The 19505-nt window shown below is 41.1% G+C and overlaps 1 protein-coding gene across 1 annotated transcript in view; it reads right to left on the bottom strand.

The window, feature by feature from the left end:
* The window catches only part of JMY (junction mediating and regulatory protein, p53 cofactor), an 80932-nt gene extending 63931 nt beyond the window's left edge, over positions 1 to 17001 (bottom strand). Inside the window, exon 1 of the mRNA XM_081505954.1 lies at positions 15415 to 17001. Within this exon, the coding sequence (XP_081362080.1) occupies positions 15415 to 16455 (1041 nt within the window). The 5' untranslated portion in view covers positions 16456 to 17001. The remainder of the gene's footprint in view (positions 1 to 15414) is intronic.
* Between the last annotated feature and the right edge of the window lie 2504 nt (positions 17002 to 19505).

The following is a 19505-nucleotide window of genomic DNA, read 5'->3' as shown; positions in this document are numbered from 1 at the left end:
CAGACTTTATTTTTGGGGGCTCCAAAAATCACTGCTGATGGTGACTGCAGCCATGAAATTAAAAGACGCTTACTCCTTGGAAGGAAGGTTATGACCAACCTAGATAGCATACTGAAAAGCAGAGACATTACTTTGCCAACAAAGGTCCGTCTAGTCAAGGCTATGGTTTTTCCAGTGGTCATGTATGGATGTGAGAGTTGGACGGTGAAGAAAGCTGAGCGCCGAAGAATTGATGCTTTTGAACTGTGGTGTTGGAGAAGACTCTTGAGACTCCCTTGGACTGCAAGGAGATCCAATCAATCCATCCTAAAAGACATCAATCCTGAGTGTTCATTGGAAGGTCTGATGTTGAAGCTGAAACTCCAATACTTTGGGCACCTCATGCGAAGGGTTGACTCATTGGAAAAGACCCTAATGCTGGGTAGGATTGGGGGCAGGAGGAGAAGGGGACGACAGAGGATGAGATGGTTGGATGGCATCACCGACTCGATGGACATGGGTTTGGGTAGATTCCGGGAGTTGGTGATGGACAGAGAGGCCTGGCGTGCTGCGATTCATGGGGTCGCAAAGAGTCGGACACGACTGAGCGACTGAACTGAACTGAACTGATAACCACTGTAACAGAGAAAGTACAAAATAAACTTATGCCATTTACTCCCTTCTTTAGTCCTATTCAACTTTGGCTTTTTAACCCTGTGAACAGTTACAAATATAGGGGAGAGGAAGAAAGCACCTCCTGTGCTTAACTGAGTCCCCATCTCGCAGGGTGCCAATCAGTTATAGAGCCTGCTCTCTGACTTCAGGATTATAGCGAAAGTCGCTCAGTCATGTCTGACTCTCTACAATCCCATGGATTGTAGCCTGCCAGGCTCCTCTGTCCATGAAATTCTCCAGACCAGAATACTGGAGTGGGTAGCTGTTCCCTCCTCCAAGGGAGAGGACTGCCACAATCCTTGAAGATCCTCAGATAATTTTTGAACTCCTGGGTATAAAATTTAGAAGCTAAACTCTCTCCTGCCCAGAGTCTCAGAACTTTCTTCCTACTATAATGTGTCAAACCCAATAGAGTGCCTCATTTTTTAAATTAGAATGTTTAAGAAGCAATTTATAAAATCTACAAATAATACCATCCTTTAAATTATTATTAAGACATGCAAATAATTTGCTTGTGGAAAAGGGTGACGCAAAACTAGCAATGAGGTGCTAAGATGGGAGAAGGAGGCCTATCCCAGCAATTAAACTGGATCTGTGGCCCTAGGAATTTCCTTTAGGGTCTAGGGGATTGGTTTTCTTAATGACAAGGAAGGACCAACGCCACATACATTTTCACACAAAGCACAATGCTTAACTCTGTTCTTGTTTTGTACAAGTGTTGAATCATTTTTATTACTATGTTAATTACTGATTATTTATCAGGAACTGTTAATGCTGAAATCCAATTTTGGAAAGTATAAGGGCTACTGTTTTGAAAATTGGTTTTCAGATTATTTCATAGATGAGTGGCAAATTTAATTTCATTTTACTTCTGGGGAGGAATTACCTTTAATTAAAATGTTAGGTACATGTATACATGTCATATATAGAAACCAACTTTATAACATATCAAAAAACATCCAGTGAGCACCCCCTGAGTACAGAAACACTGGGGAACTGAGTCATTAGAAAAGAAGAACAGCAAACCCACCTTTGTCTCCTAGGCCTTACAATGCATTTTAAAGGGTAGGAGGGAATCCATAAAGAGAAAAACCAGAAAAGCAGTCACGAATAATGTGAACCATATGTAATATAATGTCTCTCTGATCTCTGAATTTCTGACAGAAAGTCCTGGTTTCTGAAAGTGGTCAGAAATGACTTTCTTCAGGAGGGGTACCTGACCTGGCCCTGGAAAGAAGGAACTTAAACCAAAAAAAGGACAACACGGGCAGGGGAGGAAGGTATCCTTCCTATTATACAATACATGGTGTACGGTGAGTTCAGTGAATAATGTGTAAAAGAGCCTGACTAGAATAATGAAAGGTTCACGTAGAGAAAAGAAAGAGATTAAGACTGGCTGATTAACCAAAAAAATGGATGATACCGAAGGCCAGGATTTGGGCTCTGTTACAGGACAATGGTAAGCAATAGAAGAGGTTGGTTTGATGTGTGTATATTACAGCTAAGAGTTGGGTATGAAGATGTGCAAAGTAATGCTTGGAAGCAAGTATTACAAAGGCTACTTTGCAAGGAAGACATTGAAGGAGAGCTAAAATAAGTCCAAGGATGAAATTGTGAGATTAAACTAAAGTAGGTATAGAAGCAACATGAGAAAGCAGAAACTAATGCATAAATGATTCCATAGTTCTAAAGTTCTAAAATTCATATTTAACATTTCTGAATCAGTATGCATTTACAAATAAGAGATGCAGGTATAACTATTATGGCCACTTACAGAAATAACAACCAGAGGCACAGGCTCAGAAACTTGCCTAAAGTTAGGGAGCCGGTGAAAGGTTGAGGTAAAGTGTGAATCCTTGCAGCCTAACTCAAGCCCTTAACCACTGCCCTACTTGTCCCTATGCATAACCAGTCTATTACGTTTTCCTTATCTGAATGATACCAATCTTTTGGGTTTAGGAAGACTGAAAACATGATGAAATATATATACAATGGAATATTACTCAGTCACTTTTAAAAAATTAAACTTTGCTATTTGCAACCACATGGATGGACTTGGAGGATAATATGCTTAACTCAGAGAAGAAAGACAAATACTATATGATTTCATTTATATATGGAGTCTAAAAAATAAATGAATGAACATAGTAACAACAAAAAAGAAACAGATTCACATATACAGAGAACAAACTAGTGGTTACCAGTGAGTAAAGGGAAAGGGGGATGGGCAAGATAAAATTAAGGGGATTAAAAAGTACAAATTTATTGTCTATAAAATAAATAAGCTACAAAGATATACTATACAGCAAGGAGGGAATATAGGCAATATTTTATAGTAACTTTAAATGGAATATAACACATAAAAATTTTGAATCCCTATGGTATATACCTGAAACTAATATTGAAAATCAATTATACCTCAATAAAAATAAATAAATAAGTACTTTTCCCCCCAAGTTTTAGGTCTCATAAGACTCAACGTATAAAGTAAAACCTGCTCAAGAACTAACTCCAAGGCCCTCCAGGGAGCCAGAGATCTTTTATTAACCCTTTACAAAATCAAGCACTTTGACAGGCTTCACTGTGAGCTGGCACATAATTTCCTTTTATTAAAATAATGTATGTTTTTCAAGTTTAGATACTGCTAAAGTAATTCTTGCTCCCTTCTCTCTTAATCCTCCATTTCTTTTTAAAAATGTTTATTTTATACCAGAGTATAGTTAATTAACTATGCTGTATCAGTTTCAGGTGTACAGCAAAGAAATTCAGTGATATAATACATGTATCTATCCTTTTTCAAATTCTTTCCCCATTTAGGTTATTACAGAGTACTGAGTAGAGATCCCTGTGCTATAACAGTAGATCTCTGTTTGTTATCTATTTTAAATATAGCAGTGTGTACATGTCAATCCCAAACTCCCTCTAACCCTACTTGTCACCATCTTTCATTTCCAGTTAGCAACTCCAATACCCAAATTCACAACACTTAATAAAAAAGAGGAGGGGGGGGAGAATTGCCAACTAAAAATAAGTCAAGAGAGTTAACATCCTTATTAATTGCCCTCCTCCCCTGCATAGCCAGAAAAATTAGTATAGTTATGAGAGAAAAGGGAGTTCAATATTAACTATTCAAAGTTATGCACTACTTGTTTGAAATGATAATAAACAGCAAAAGAAAGGAGGTAGATTTCAGGTCTTACCTTATAATACACCAAATTCCCTATTACTACTGTGGAAGGAAAAAGTATTAGGAAATGTTTAGAGGAGAAAATAAACTTTCTTAAAAGTATTACCATACCATCTAAACCAAGTCACCCTTGGCTAGCTTAATAAAGTACAGAATTTGTAATATATTAAATATCAGTATAACATTTATTCTTCTTGTGGTTATAGGAAAATTATTTTTATGAGCCTGTATGAGACATATGCATTCTGTCTCACATTAAAGTTTTATGTATAATACATGTACAAATTTAAATTCACTTCCTTTGGGATTACAATGTTCTCCAACGATAGACAACACAGTATACATATATAACCAAGGTTTTGCAGAAACAGTCATCGGCCAGACACTGGCAATATTTTTGCCCAGTGATGAAGACACTGACCATGTATTTCAACTTGACAAAGGCTAAGTTTATCAGTTAGCCTCACTCCCTTTCTACAGGGATGAAGAGAGTCCAGTGGTTAAGAAAGCCAGCTGTAATCAGGCATGGAATTGAACCTGGTTTTCATATATGCATATGTTATCTTAGACAAGTTTATCTAATTTCTTTGAACCTGTTTGCTCTATTGTAAAATCCCTGCCTCTTAGGTTGATATGAAGATTAATACTAATAAGAGTTAACATTAAGTGTTTATTGAGTAAATGACACTAAGTACTTTATATAAAAGCTACTTTTCAGTAACTCTATGCTGCTGCTGCTGCTGCTGCTGCTGCTAAGTCGCTTCAGTCGTGTCCGACTCTGTGCGACCCCATAGATGGCAGCCCACCAGGCTCCCCCGTCCCTGGGATTCTCCAGGCAAGAATACTGGAGTGGGTTGCCATTTCCTTCTCCAGTGCATGAAAGGGAAAAGTGAAAGTGAAGTCGCTCAGTCATGTCCGACTCTTAGCGACCCCATGGACCGCAGCCTACCAGGCTCCTCCATCCATGGGATTTTCCAGGCAAGAGTACTGGAGTGGGGTGCCATTGCCTTCTCCGGTAACTCTATGAGGCAGTAGTATTATTCTCCTCACTTTACAGATGAGGAGGCTAAGGTATTTAAGAGAATTAGGTGGGCCCAAATTCATAAAGCTATTAAGTGGAGGAGCCAGGACTCAAACTTAGTTGAACCCTACCTCTTAACTCCTATCAACATGCTGAGTTAATGTATTTAAAGACCTCTGCACAGTGCCCGACCCATAGAAAGCATTCAGTAAAAGTTAGCTACTGTGATCACTAGAAGAAGGGAATGGCAACCCACTCCAGTATTCTTGCCTGGAGAATCCCATGGACAGAGGAACCTGGTGAGCTATAGCCAATGGGGTCACAAAGTCGGACACAACTGAGCGACTTTCACTTCACTCACTGTAATCATCAAAAACTAGGGCCTCACACACATCTCTACACATCGGTCATTCCAATTATGACCTTGTTAACAGTCAGTAAAGAAAACAGTAACAAAAAGAGTCAGTAAAGAAGTGACAGACTCGCCTAGATATAACGGTGAAGGGGAAGAAAGACTTTCAGTTAGTTAATTAGATATTGGTTTTGTAAGTGTAACTTTAGCAAGTTATCAAAACACTGATCGGAAAGCAATTTAAATAATAAAGTCTGTAGGGAAAAGCACTCACATCAAAATCCACCTCAAGTACAGGTAACGATCTAAGTTAGGACAAGAAAATAAACAGAAGAAACAGAAACACAACTCCTGCCTGCTTCAGTGCCCCCATGTACTAAAAAATGAATTACATCTTTTTCAAAACCTAAAGCAAGAAAAAATGAAGAGACGGAGCCAAAGCAAAAACAACACCCAGTTCTGGATGTGACCGGTGAGGGAAGTAAAGTCTGATGTTGTACAGAGCAATATTGCGTAGGAACCTGGAATGTTAGGTCCATGAATCAAGGCAAATTGGAAGTGGTCCAACAGGAGATGGCAAGAGTGAACGTTGACATTTTAGGAATCAGCAAACTAAAATGGACTGGAATGGATGAATTTAACTCAGATGACCATTACATATACTACTGTGGGCAAGAATCCCTTAGAAGAAATGGACTAGCCATCATAGTCAACAAGAGTCTGAAATGCAGTACTTGGATGCAATGTCAAAAACAACAGAATGATCTCTGTTTCCAAGGCAAACCATTCAATATCATAGTAATCCAAGTCTATGCCCTGACCAGTAATGCTGAAGAAGCTGAAGTTGAATGATTCTATGAAGACCTACAAGACCTTCTAGAACTTACACCCCAAAAAGATGTCCTTTTCATCATAGGGGACTGGAATGCAAAAGTAGAAAGTCAAGAAATACCTGGAGTAACAGGAAAATTTGGCCTTGGGGTACAGAATGAAGGAAACAGAATGGAGTACAGAAATAGAGGAAAACAATAGAATTGGAAAGACTAGAGCTCTCTTCAAGAAAATTAGAGATACCAAGGAAATATTTCATGCAAAGATGGCTAATAGAGTTTTGCCAAGAGAACACACTGGTCATAGCAAACACCCTCTGCCAACAACACAAGAGAAGACTCTACACATGGACATCACCAGATGGTCAATATCGAAATCAGATTGATTATATTCTTTGCAGCCAAAGGTGGAGAAGCTCTATACAGTCAGCAAAACAAGATCAGGAGCTGACTGTGGCTCAGATCATGAACTCGTTATTGCCAAATTCAGACTTAAATTGAAGAAGGTAGGGAAAACCACTAGACCACTCAGGTATGACCTAAATCAAATCCCTTACAATTACACAGTGAAGTGACAAATAGATTCAAGGGATTAGATCTGACAGACAGAATGCCTGAAGAACTAAGGACAGGGGTTCCTGACATTGTACAGGAGGCAGTGATCAAGACCATCCCCAAGAAAAAGAAATGCAAAAAGGCAAAATGGTTGTCTGATGAGGACTTACAGATAGCTGAGAAAAGAGAAGTGAAAGGCAAAGAAGAAAAGGAAAGATATACCCATTTGAATGCAGAGTTCTAAAGAACAGCAAGGAGAGATAAGAAAGCCTTCCTTAGTGATCAATGCAAAGAAATAGAGGAAAACAATACAATGGGAAAGACTAGAGATCTCTTCAAGAAAATTAGAGATATCAAGGGAACATTTCATGCAAAGATGGGCACAATAAAAGACAGAAATGGTATGGACCTAGCAGAAGATATTAAGAAGAGGTGACAAGAATACACAGAAGAAGTATACAAAAAAGATCTTCACGACCCAGATAATCACAATGGTGTGATCAGTCACCTAGAGCCAGACATCCTGGAATGCGAAGTCAAGTGGGCCTTAGGAAGCATCACTACAAACAAAGCTAGCGGAGGTGATGGGATTCCAGTTGAGGTATTTCAAATCCTAAAAGATGATGCAGTGAAACTGCTGCACTCAATATACCAGCAAATTTGGAAAACTCAGCAGTGGCCACAAAACTGGAAAAGGTCAGTTTTCATTCCAATCCCAAAGAAAGGCAATGCCAAAGAATGTTCAAACTACTGCACAATTGCACTCATCTCACACGCTAGCAAAGTAATGCTCAAAATTCTCCAAGCCAGGCTTCAACTGTATGTGAACCATGAACTTCCAGATTGCAAGCTGGATTTAGAAACCAGAGATCAAATTGCCAACAGCCACTGGATCATCCAAAAAGCAAGAGAGTTCCAGAAAAACATCTACTACTGCTTTATTGACTGTGCCAAAGCCTTTGAACGTGTGGATCACAACAAACTGCGGAAAGGAAAATTAGTAGATGGGAATACCAGACCAACTGACCTGCCTCCTAAGATATCTGTATGCAGGTTAAGAAGCAACAGTTAGAACTGGACATGGAACAACAGGCTGGTTCCAAATCGGGAAAGGAGTTCATCAAGGCTGTATATTTTCACTCTGTTTATTTAACTTATATGAAGAGTACATCATGAGAAATGCTGGACTGGATGAAGCACAAGCTGGAATCAAGATTGCTGGGAGAAATATCAATAACCTCAGATATGCAGATGACACCACCCTTGTGGCAGAAAGTGAAGAAGAACTAAAGAGCCTCTTGATGAAAAAGTGAAAGAGAAGAGTGAAAAGTTAGCTTAAAACTCAACATTCAGAAAACTAAGATCACGGCATCCAATCCCATTACTTCATGGCAAATAGATGGGGAAACAATGGAAACGGTGACAGACTATTTTGGGGTGCTCCAAAATCACTGCAAATGGTGACTGCAGCCTTGAAATTAAAAGACACTTGCTCCTTGGAAGAAAAGTTATCATCAACCTAGACAGCATATTAAAAAGTAGAGACATCATGTTGCCAACAAAGGTCCATCTAGTCAAAGCTATGGTTTTTCCAGTAGTCATGTATGGATGTGAGAGTTGGACTATAAAGAAAGCTGAGCACCCAAGAATTGATGCTTTCGAACTATGGTGTTGGAGAAGACTCTTGAGAGTCCCTTGGACTGCAAGGAGATCCAACCAGTCCATCCTAAAGGAAATCAGTCCTGAATATTCACTGGAAGGACTGATGCTGAAGCTGAAACTCCAATACTTTGGACTCTGGCCACCTGATGGGAAGAACTGACTCATTGGAAAAGACCCTGATGCTGGGAAAGATTGAAGGCAAAAAGAGAAGGGGATGACAGAGGATGAGATGGTTGGATGGCATCACTGACTCAACTGGACACATGTTTGAGTAAACTCCAGGAGTTGATGATGGACAGGGAGGCCTGGCATGCTGCAGTCCATGGGGTTGCAAAGAGTCAGACAACGATGGAGCAACTGAACTGAACTGTACTGAAAGAAACTCTTAGAATCATTAAAAGTGCTATGTCTTAGTCACCTTGCTGCAGAGAAACCCAAACCTGGAGACAAGCACATAAAACTAGTGGCCCAAGTTCCAACCCTTGCCACACTGTGCTTGTAAACTGCCCTGCATCCTTAAGGAAAAGGACAATGTAATTTCATTTTCCAAACATGAAATTAAGGCCCAAATAGAGTAAGTGACAGCATAAAGTCAAGCCACTAGTATCAGAACTAGGACAAAAACACAGATTCTCCTGAGCCATGTTCAGTAAATTTTCTTTCCACTAAGCACTAATTAAAGACAGTGCAATGAGACATTCCTTTAAAAGTATACCCTGCCTCAACTAATTCTGAGCAGCAGCAAGACTTGGTGACCAATTTTAATTAAAACATTTTTCTTGAGGAAAATGACCATTCCTGTTTATCACTGTATTCTTCCTGTGCCTATATTATATGAATGCACTAATACTGGTTGAATACACTAAGTCCCAAGCCATCACCCTCACTGTAACCTTAAAAGCTACAATAAAACCCCAAATCATTAAATGAACTTCATTTATCCTTAAGACCATTCTCTAAAAATTTCTAGCCCAGTAAGTTTATATTTCTTTCACATCCTATTACACAAACTTTCACTATAGTTTGAAAAGTTATATATTATGTCAAATTATAACTAAAATTTAAAATTAAAGGACAAGGATAAAGGCAGTTCCCCATATTTAGGAAAAACAACTCACAAAATCTTCTAGCCTTTTGTTGAATGAATCCTTCTCTGCCCCACACAGTTTTAATGACTTAGACACTCTGTGTTAAGCCTAGTTGGTATTAACGGTCCCCTATAAGCAGCTTGAAAAGCCAAATGAACTTCACCACCTATACCAAACAGCAATTAGCACCAAGGACTACTGTTAATCTTCACTGCCTGTCTTTTACCCTTAAAACTTAAATTTTTCTCCTAAGACATCTAAGGAAACTGGGCAGATTCAGAGGGAGCAAATGCTGGCCTATTAATGAGTAATAAAAAGAGCCATAGGGAAATTTCCTATTACAAAAAAAAAAGCACACATAAATCTAACCATCAATGGAAAGTCACCCTGAGCTTTCAAGTACCACTTCCAACAATATCCTACAGTCAATAAAAGGCCAAATAGAGCAGCAATGGAAAACAGTGGGACTAAAGTTAAATGTGAAGATCTGGGGAATGAAGATTGCTAATTCAACCATAACAACTGTTATGTTTGACAAACCAAACCTCCCACTCACCTTCTCCCTTCAACACGCATGCACACACACGTACATACACACCCTTGTACTCACATTACAGAAGTATTATTTTTGCCCAAGCTGGCCTTGTTTTTGCAAGGAGGAAACATGTCTGTGAAACATCTGGTGGGCCAGGCATCATGTGATGTCAAACAGCAAGCAGAGAAACCACCACATAAATTATTTATTGGGAAGGCTGCCGTCCTGCCACCAGCCTCCATTTTTCTGTTTTACAGAAACACTAACACAGAAGCCTGTATTCAACTTTTTTTCCACACCTATCTTTTCATTTTCAGTTATATGAAAAATGGCCAAAAGTTTATTAAGGCATAGGATTGAAGAAAATGATAAATATCTAAGTGATTATTTTACCAGCTTCTACCTTTTAAGTCTTAATTTTCAGGAATCCCACAAAATTCATTTAGCTTCATTATCCCATAACTGTGTTTTATAGTAAAAGAGCAGTTTGCACTCTTTATGTAACTATCCAGGCAGAATGGCTCTCTCTCCACTGCAACTGAGTACATTATGTCCCTCCCCAGCCTGCTTCTACTACTTATACCTAATCATGGGTCATGGCTCACTGGCCCAAAGACTAGCATCTTAGGGCTCCAAAAAGATTGTCATTTCTCTAGTGACATATTAGGGATGTATTTAACAGATACATAACAAGTATATAGCAAGTATAACAGATCTTCCTTGACTTGCATTGGGGTCACTGCCCAATAAGCGCGTCATAAGTTGAGAATACTGTCAGAACTGCATTCAGTATACCTCACCCACTGAACATTACAGCTTAGCCTAGCCTACCTTAAGTATGCTCAGAACACTCATGTTACCCTAAACTTGGGCAAAACTCATCTAAAACAAAGTCTATTTTATAATAAAGTGTTGAATATCTCCAGTACTTGCTTTTAATACTGTACTGAAGTGACAACAGAAAGGCTGTACGAGCACAGAACGGTTGTTCACCCTTGTGATCACATGGCTGACTGGGAGTGACGGCACGCTGCCCAGTATTACAAAAGAGTGTGGTACCCAGGAGAGGAGGTACAGTTCCTACTGAACGGGTATCTCACTCATATCATCTTAAAGCTGAACCACCTTAAGTCAGGGACTGTCTGTAGTGGGGATTTTAGCAGTGCTCCAGAGTTTTACAGCTAATCTTAGTTTTCCTGGGAAAATCAGTCAAGTCATAAACGGGAGGAGGGAAATGATAAGTAAACAACCTTTTTGTTGACTCAGAGCTCCTTGACCTTCTGTTGAACAACTCAAGTCAGGAGTTGTTTATAGACAAGTCATTTTAAAACACAAAGGAAAACAGTGATTGGGCACTCTTGTCTAACATAAACCCATCCTGGCATTGGCATCCTAGGCAACCTGCTTCTAAAACATAACATGAGGACTATGCCCTACACTATGCCTATCATGATTAATTTGAAATAAAACAAATGCATTACCTTAAAAGTTCATTACTGAACCAACTAGATTTTAAAATACTGATGCCACCCTTCCATTCTCAGGAGTGGAGACTGACATCCCTTCTAAGGTCATCACAGAAAAAAGGCAGAAAAGGCATATGTTTGCATGAGGACAAATCAAGGTTGAATCTGAGTTTAGTCACTCCTTAGCTGGTTAAAGTTGGCCAAATCAACTTCTCCTTCAGTAAAATATGTATAAAACATCACTTGCCTCAAAAAATAGTATGGGGGATGAAGATAGGTAATGCGAAGTACCCAACACCTAAAATAGTGCCAATATTTACATTCCCTTGAAACAACACTTTCTGGACGCCAAATACTTTGTTAGATACTTTTTCATGATGTCTTAAATCTTTAGAAATCCTTTAAGTATTCCCCCATTTCTCTGTTTTAAAGAGGTTAAATAACTAAACAGGTCACAGAAATGATGAGCCCTAATTTAAACCCACATCTTTCTGACCCCAAACACAAGGTAGTCTTTGTCTACTGTGTGCCTTACATGGCTACTTTTGAAAACACAAGCTTCTCTGAGTGGTTAACTGGAGAAATTAGAAATGAGCAATTCTATAAACATAATAAATTCCAAAGTGAGCACTGATTTTTAGATTCTAAGCAACTCTATCATCATAGTTAAGGTTTACTATCTAAAGGACCACAATGATTTTAATAGTTGTCCTTATACTGAAACTTTTATTTCAAGTCATCAAAGGTAAACCATACTATGGCTTATAATCCAATACTCAACTTTTAACCAACAACCAAGGCTACTGTTGAAACCATTCCAAGAGGTCCTGATGGCACTTGATTCATTCAGGGATTGAGTGCTTGCTATATAAATAGCACTACTTACAGTAAATCCTTGTTAAAGTTCAAGACAAGCCTACCATGTAATAAATTTCACATTTCATTTGTACTCAAGATTAAAGGCCTAAGTAGTATACAACCTACAATTCTTAATTCATCTAAAAATAATTTCATTAGTATTGTATATATTGTACCTCCTCACAAACTAGTCAGTTGACCAAATTTGTGAACTATTAACAAAAACTTTTGGCAGAAAATGTAAGGTTTAATAATACTTCAATACTCCACAAGACAGATGTAGGAGTACTTCTTATAACCCCACATAAATCATAAATGTATTCCCAAAACTAAACTCCAAAAGAGGTTATGTCCTAAGTTTACAAAGTAGATACTTTCTAATTGTGATTTTAAGGCTCTTTTTGAAGAATACTTTTCAGTCTTTCTCTCCGAAACTGCAAATACGCCTATGCATATAAAACTCTGCACACTACTTAAGGTATTACATTAAAGTCCATCAATAGCTCCTCTCAATTCATAGGAAATTCACCAACCCCAGATAACCACTCCTTATTTAGGAGGTTATGTTATCATAGTTTTGAACAGATTTTTCTCCTAGTTTATAAATAGCAGGGTTCCTTAAGGAATTTACATTTATCAGCTTAAAAATTTTATTTACTTACAACTTTATATTAAAATAACACTTCTTCCAAATCTTTTGAATTCCTGCAAAACAGACACACACACACACAAAACTGGTGTCTTCTGTCCACTATTATTAAGAGTTCTCACAAGATGTGTGGCCCTGAACTAGAGATGGCAAAGAAGAGAATTCCAAGATACTGTCAAGGCCAGTGACCTTGAGAAGTTTACAATCTCACTGTACAGTCTGTCCTATTAAAAAAATAAAATAAAACAAACCTCTCCTTCAACAATTTACTGACATTTTGAACACAAATTGGTGTGGTCTTTAAATATACAGGAAAAGGAAGACTGTAGAATAAAGAACTGGAAAATAGATTCAGAGAAATTAAAAAAGGAAAAAACACAACCAAAGGATCACGCAACGCATACCTAAGAGTATGTCTGATTCACCACATATTACCTAGCTTTAAAACACCTATGGTTAATTCCACAAGAATTGTGAGACTGAGAATTAAAAACAAAAACCAACACTGATTTAGACATAATTACTAACTCAATAGAATTGATAACAAAAAATGACACAACTTCTACAAAGATTTTACCTAAAAGAATATTACTGTAAGCTATTAAATTGGCAAAAAGTTTAAGCAGATGGGGTAGAAAAAATATATGGCAGTTATACTATACACTTCCACTGTCACACTCACTGTAGACATCACTGATTAATCATGCAACCCTTTCTTCCCACTGATCCTAATTTCTTCCAAAATAGCCTTCCAGTAGAAATCAGGGTGGGCATTATAATTGAACCTATCTGTTGTCCTTCCTTGATAGCTATTTTTCAAATACTGTTCAGTCAACTATGTGAAGAACCCAGAATTTATGTTATTTAATGTTCAATGAATTTAAAATAAACTCCATTTATTGAGTTGCTCCCCTCCCCCAAAATACTCTACAAAAAAATTAAATATCCTGTTAAAGAGAATAAAACATATGGTCAATATAACCTTAATTAGGAAAAATAATCTTTCTAAAAAAATGTACATGAGTTCTAGAAAACTATTTCTCAGCAGTCCTCAGTTTTGACCCAATTTGAATGGAAAAAAAAAACAAAACCACAATTACTTTTTCTGAGTATCAAAAAAATTAAAACCAAACATATCTTCATCATTTAGGGATTAAAAAATAGAAAGGTTAAAAGAAAAAAAAAAAAGATACTATATACTTGTAAAACAAATAAGCGAAAGAAGCACTAACTTTGTCCTTGGAGTTTAAAAGAAACACAGGTCACTATTAAAACTCTAAAGAGAACATGACCATTTAAGATTTGTCACTTCTTTCCAAAAAGGACTTAAGGTATTAATAGAACAAAGACTCCAGAAGTGAGATGATAAAAAGGGAAATAAAAACAGATCCCTAGAACTATAGGATCACATCATGATGGGTGATGTTTAGCATCAAGTAATCTAACAGGAAGAAGTGAAAACCTGGAGTCACCAGGTTTTAAGAAAGCACTGTGGGGTAAGTGAGAAAGAATTATTTCCTAAATCCTGAAAAGAGAATATTCTACGAAGAAAGCAGGAGGTTACTGCTTTCTGGCACATACTACAAGATTCCAGAAGTATGTAAACACAGGCAAAGGATATAAACACGACAAAAGGAGGCATTTCCCCAACCCAACTCCAACCTCAATTGGTACTAAAACTAAAAATAATTGATTTGAGAACGAGAATACTTTTTCAGTAGTTTTCCGGCAGAAGCTCTTAAGTACGCATGACCTCCAATTATACATCCTACACATCGTAGAGCTCCCTATGTATAACCGTTTAGACCTTTTCCCATTGTTTCCTGGAATTTTAAGGATTCGTTTGAAAATAAGCGCCTGCATTACTTTTACTCAAGTCCAAAAGTATAATAAACATTCCTGCCCAAGACCTTTTTCCTCCCTAAAACAAGTGAAACATGAGCCCTCCTTAAAGGCTTGAGATATTCCTAGAGTATGTATAAAAGTCCATTTGCATCCAACTGTCAGTAGGGGCTTTTTATTTGGACAGGCCATTCATCTGGAGGAAAACGATTTAAAATTTGCCAAAGTTGCCAAATTACATATGGAGACAAAAAACGGACCAATTTTAGTTCATAAGACAAATCATTTTCAATAAACGAACATGACACCAGGAAAGTAAGTTTAATGATCCGGGCAATTATTGCTGGAAAGAACTTTAGGGACAAAGAGAATCACTCATTTAGCTTATATGTATGGGACATCTTTCTTCTGAGAGGCTTTAATCTTATTACCATTAATTAGAAGTAAACAGAGCACTTTATAGAACTTATATGATAAGTAGGAGGTGGAAATCTAAAGGTTTATCCAAGTTCCTTCAGAGGCCAAATTAAGGAAAGCCATGGTTTTTCCCACCTCTGAGAGGAATGAAGGGGGAGAAAGGTCAGGACCCCCTCCTTTCCCCTTGTTTAGCTAGGAAAACAAGTATCCTAAATGCGCACAACCTAGACAGGGGCTCCAGTCTCCGGCAGCATGGAGGAGCCAAAAGCGATGCGTGGAGCCTAGACTGGGTCCTTACCTCCTGGATGCGCTTCCTGGCCCGCTGGAGCACTTCTTCGTAGCCCTTCTGCCGCAGCTCGCTCAGGCTTTCGTAATATTCCTCCGGGTCGTCGGTCTCGGTGAACAGCACCTGGGACAGGATCTTCCAGCCGCAGGTGTCCAGGCCGTGGCCCAGGTAAACCTGGAGCTGGTAACACAGCGTGTCGATCTCCTGCTCGGTCATCTCCGGGGCGCCCCCGAACAGCACCGTCCACATGCCCGACGGCTCCTCCGGAAACACCGGCAGGCACGGCTCCAGCTGCGAGTTCACGGAGCACAGCTGCTGGTGCACGGCGCGCAGATCCTGGAAGGAGAAGAGCCCGGCCCAGCTGCACTCTTCGGCCGGGGACTCCAGTTCGGCGGCCGGCGGCGGCTGCTCCGCGGCCGAGAGCGCCAGCGCCGCCGGGTCCGCCTCATCTTCCCTCACCATTTCCAGCACCTCGATCTCCTCGGTGACCGTCCCGCAGGCGCTCACTACCCGCACCGACGACATCGAGGCCTCCTTGGCCGCCGGAGGGGCTGCCGCGGCGGCAGACCCCGCCACATCTCTGCCTCCGGATGCCCTCCGGACCGGGCTGGGGTTAGCCCTCACTGGGCTCCGGAGAGGACTCTCCGCCCCTTTGCCGGCAGGACTCCGTAGCGGCGGGTCCCCTCGAAGGCTGCATGCGCTCCGCGGAGAGCTGCCCTCTGGCCAGGCTGGGCGCCTGCGGGACCCGGGGCTCCTGCCCAGAGTCGTGGAGGCAGTGGCCTCGGGCCGACCCTTGCCCGCCGGGCTGCCCGGCCCGCGAGTCCCGTCGGACGCGAGCGCGCCTGACTCGGCGCCGCCTCGCGCCCCCGCCTGCTCCCGGGTGCCGCTCCTCTGCCTCTGGGCGGTCCGGTTGTGGCAGGTTATGGCAAACTTGCCCTCAATCTCGTTCCAGGCTACGATGAAGACGAACTTGTGCTTCTCGCGCTCGTCGAATACGTGGGGCCGCACGGCCACCCAGTCCGACTCGACCGTCTCCTCCAGCGCGAACGACATGATGGCTTCGGCGCCAGGCCGCGGGGAAGGCGCCGCTGGCCCTGCCCGCGCGAGGACTCGCCGGCTGGCTGCGCCGCGCCCCCTACTCACCCTCGCCGGGCGCCTTCAGCCATCTTAGCGCGCCGGCCGGCTCTCCCCGCTCGCTCGCCTGTCTCTCCGTGCTCGGACTCGTCGCGCTCCTTTGTGGCGCGGCTCGAGGGAAAGACAATGCGCGTCCCCGGAGCAGGTAGTTCACATGGTCACGTGCGGCCGGGTCTGTTTACAAGCCCTGCGCCCGCCCGGGCCGCCCCCCGAGCGAGGCCGCGGGGCTGAGTCTGCGGCGCACCGGAGGTGAGGCGCGGGTGGCGCGGGGCCGGGCAGGCGGGCGGGTGGGTGGTCGGGGCCCTTGGCTTGCGAGCCTCCGCCGCTCGCCCGGGCCGGTCTCCGCGCCCCTCCTCCTCTTCCTCCCGACAGCCTGGAGCCGGCCTGACGAAGGGACGCGTCTCCTAAGCGCGGAGCCTCAGTATCGCCACAATGTTGCCATTCGGCTGCTGACGTAGCGGCTCCACGAGGGACGTAAACACGGGCACGTGCCGCACGCTGGTGACGCGGCGGCGGCGGCGCGCACACCTCGCTCGCGCGCGTCGGCCCCGCCCCTCCGCGTCTCCCGCCCCCGCCCGCTCGCGGCCGCGCGCGCGAATCTTCTCTTCCTCAGTCTCGGGTCCGGAGACGGTGAGTCGCGCAGTGAGAGCGGCAGGTGTGACGTGCGGGACAGGTGGCCTCCAAACCCAGGGAGAGAAGTACAAAGGCGGAGGAACTGAGCATTTTTGAACTCCAGTCATTCAGAGGGACCCTCAAGTGTACATTTTCTTCCATTTCGGAGGGATAACTCCCATATTCAGAAAGAAGTACGCCGTAACGTTACGTGAGCTGTGTGCTAAACTTTGTCGGGATCCCCTAGACTGTTGGGTTCTCCCTTAACACCCTTGCGATACACTGTTAGATACAAAGGGAAGGCGTCTGAACACAACCCAATAGAACTTCAAAACAAAATAAATGAAAATTCAGTCATGTCCTACCAGTATGTTTACATCTCGGTTCATCAGTGTTTTATTGCTTCTGGCTTCATCACTGTGTATTGTTCTGTGAACCTCGTTTTGAGGTCACCGACTTGAGCCCTTTTGAAATTGTATTCAGTTATCAGAGTTCCCAGAATCCACATACCAAAAAAAAAAGAAAAAAAAATCACGTAAATCTGAAGAATTACGCTATTCATACTGAACTATGATGAAACACATTCTTAAAATTGCCTCGTTGATCTTATAATCTAGTTTAAATTATTCACATACTCTTTCCTACTACTATCCAATTCATATTGCAGGTATTCTGCATTCACAGTAAAGCACAATGGGAATTATTTGTTACTTTTATCCATATTTCTAAAATATATGTGAGAATGTTTGGATTAACCTTACATTGTTAGCCATACTAACTTCAGTATTGTCCCGACATCTGAATAAACAGCGGAGAGCTTTAGCCCTGTCAGTCAGTTGGACATTTTATACCTAGAGATCTGCTCTGACCATAGAAAAGGGGAAGGATGATCTAAAAGGGAAAATGGCTGGTTTTTGAACCTTTTTACAGTTCTATATATAAACCATATGTTTTCAAAGCTTGTAACTCAATTTATGGTAATTCTCAAATGCAAATCATAAATACACTTTTTGAAAGGCAGAAAGAAAGAGAGAAAATCCATTTCAAATCTGTATCACCAGCTAAGCAAACAATAGCACATTATAGAAAAATTTCCTCTTTTCTGCAGAAAAGTTACTGCTAACAGTTTTTCTGATAAAAAATGAAAGAATCATGGCTCTTCTTATAATACATTATAGATAAGTATGAATACTAAGAATGAACTTCAAAAGAGTATGTTTATGGGAAGTATTTTTATTTACATGTGTATTAATATTGCAATATTTATCCACAACATTATGTCTTATCACAATAGTGCTAGAGAAAATTGGTTTGTGGTCACACAGGTTTTATTGTTTCTCCACAATAGTCTAGCTACTGTGTTTTTTCAAAAGAGTTGTTTCAATGTTTCTCATTTTGTCTTAGTAATTGTTATCCTACAAATAAAAAGAAACAAACAAATTCCCATGGCACATTACTGTGGTACTTTACAATTCTTTAGGTCTGTATATGATTTTAAGATCTCTGAGTGTATAAATACTCTCTGGGAATAAGTAAAGTTACAGAAGGCCACATTTTGACCTTGATGGGTAACCCCAGGAGCCTGGGTTGTGATTCTTCCTCTGAGACTTGCTGAAAGTTTTACACTGCATCTTCTACTACTAACATCTTCAGTCCCATAGAGTGTGGGATTTTTGTTCTAAGCAGCAGTGCTGCTTGTTCTGCAGTGAAGACTTCTGGAGAGCCAGTCTCTACTCCGAGCCCAAATATAAATTTGGCATCTTCCATATCACCTGATATATGAGCTGTAGCAGTTTTCCTAGGTGTGGAATGTGGTGTGTCCAAAGCCCAAGGAAGCTTAAGAGTCATTGTGTTTCTTTTACTGTAGTAGTGGCTGCATCGTGCACAAATATGTCCTTTGCTTTAAATGGAATGTCCTGACATATACTTGACCTTGGGATGTGCAGAAACTTTACTGACTTGGCCAGGGCCTGAATTTTTGTAGAGTTTGTCTCCCTCCCTCTGAAATGCATATGTCTTACCAAGGTTGCTAGCATGCCAGCACCCTATCCTGCCAGATCAGCATGATGTCATCAATGTAATATATCTATATGATATTCTGCACTATGTCCAGGTGGTCGAGATGTCTATAGACTGTGACAGATGGTGGGAGAGTTAATGTGGCCCTGGAGCCAAGTGTTTCTGATCTTTTTTTTTCAGTGACTCGGCTCTTCGCAACAGGTGGCCAAAGTATTGGAGCTTCAGCTTCAGCATCAGTCCTTCCAATGAATATTTAGGGTTGATTTCCTTTTGGATTGACTAGTTTGATCTCCTTGCTGTTCAAGGGGTCTCAAGAGTCTTCTCCAGCACCACAGTTT

Source organism: Giraffa tippelskirchi, chromosome 7 (genome assembly GCF_054371585.1).
Source record: "Giraffa tippelskirchi isolate mGirTip1 chromosome 7, T2T-mGirTip1v1.2.pri, whole genome shotgun sequence".
NCBI lineage: Eukaryota > Metazoa > Chordata > Mammalia > Artiodactyla > Giraffidae > Giraffa > Giraffa tippelskirchi.
The sequence above is the reverse complement of the archived record's forward strand: the minus strand, read 5'-3'. Positions and strand labels throughout refer to the sequence as shown.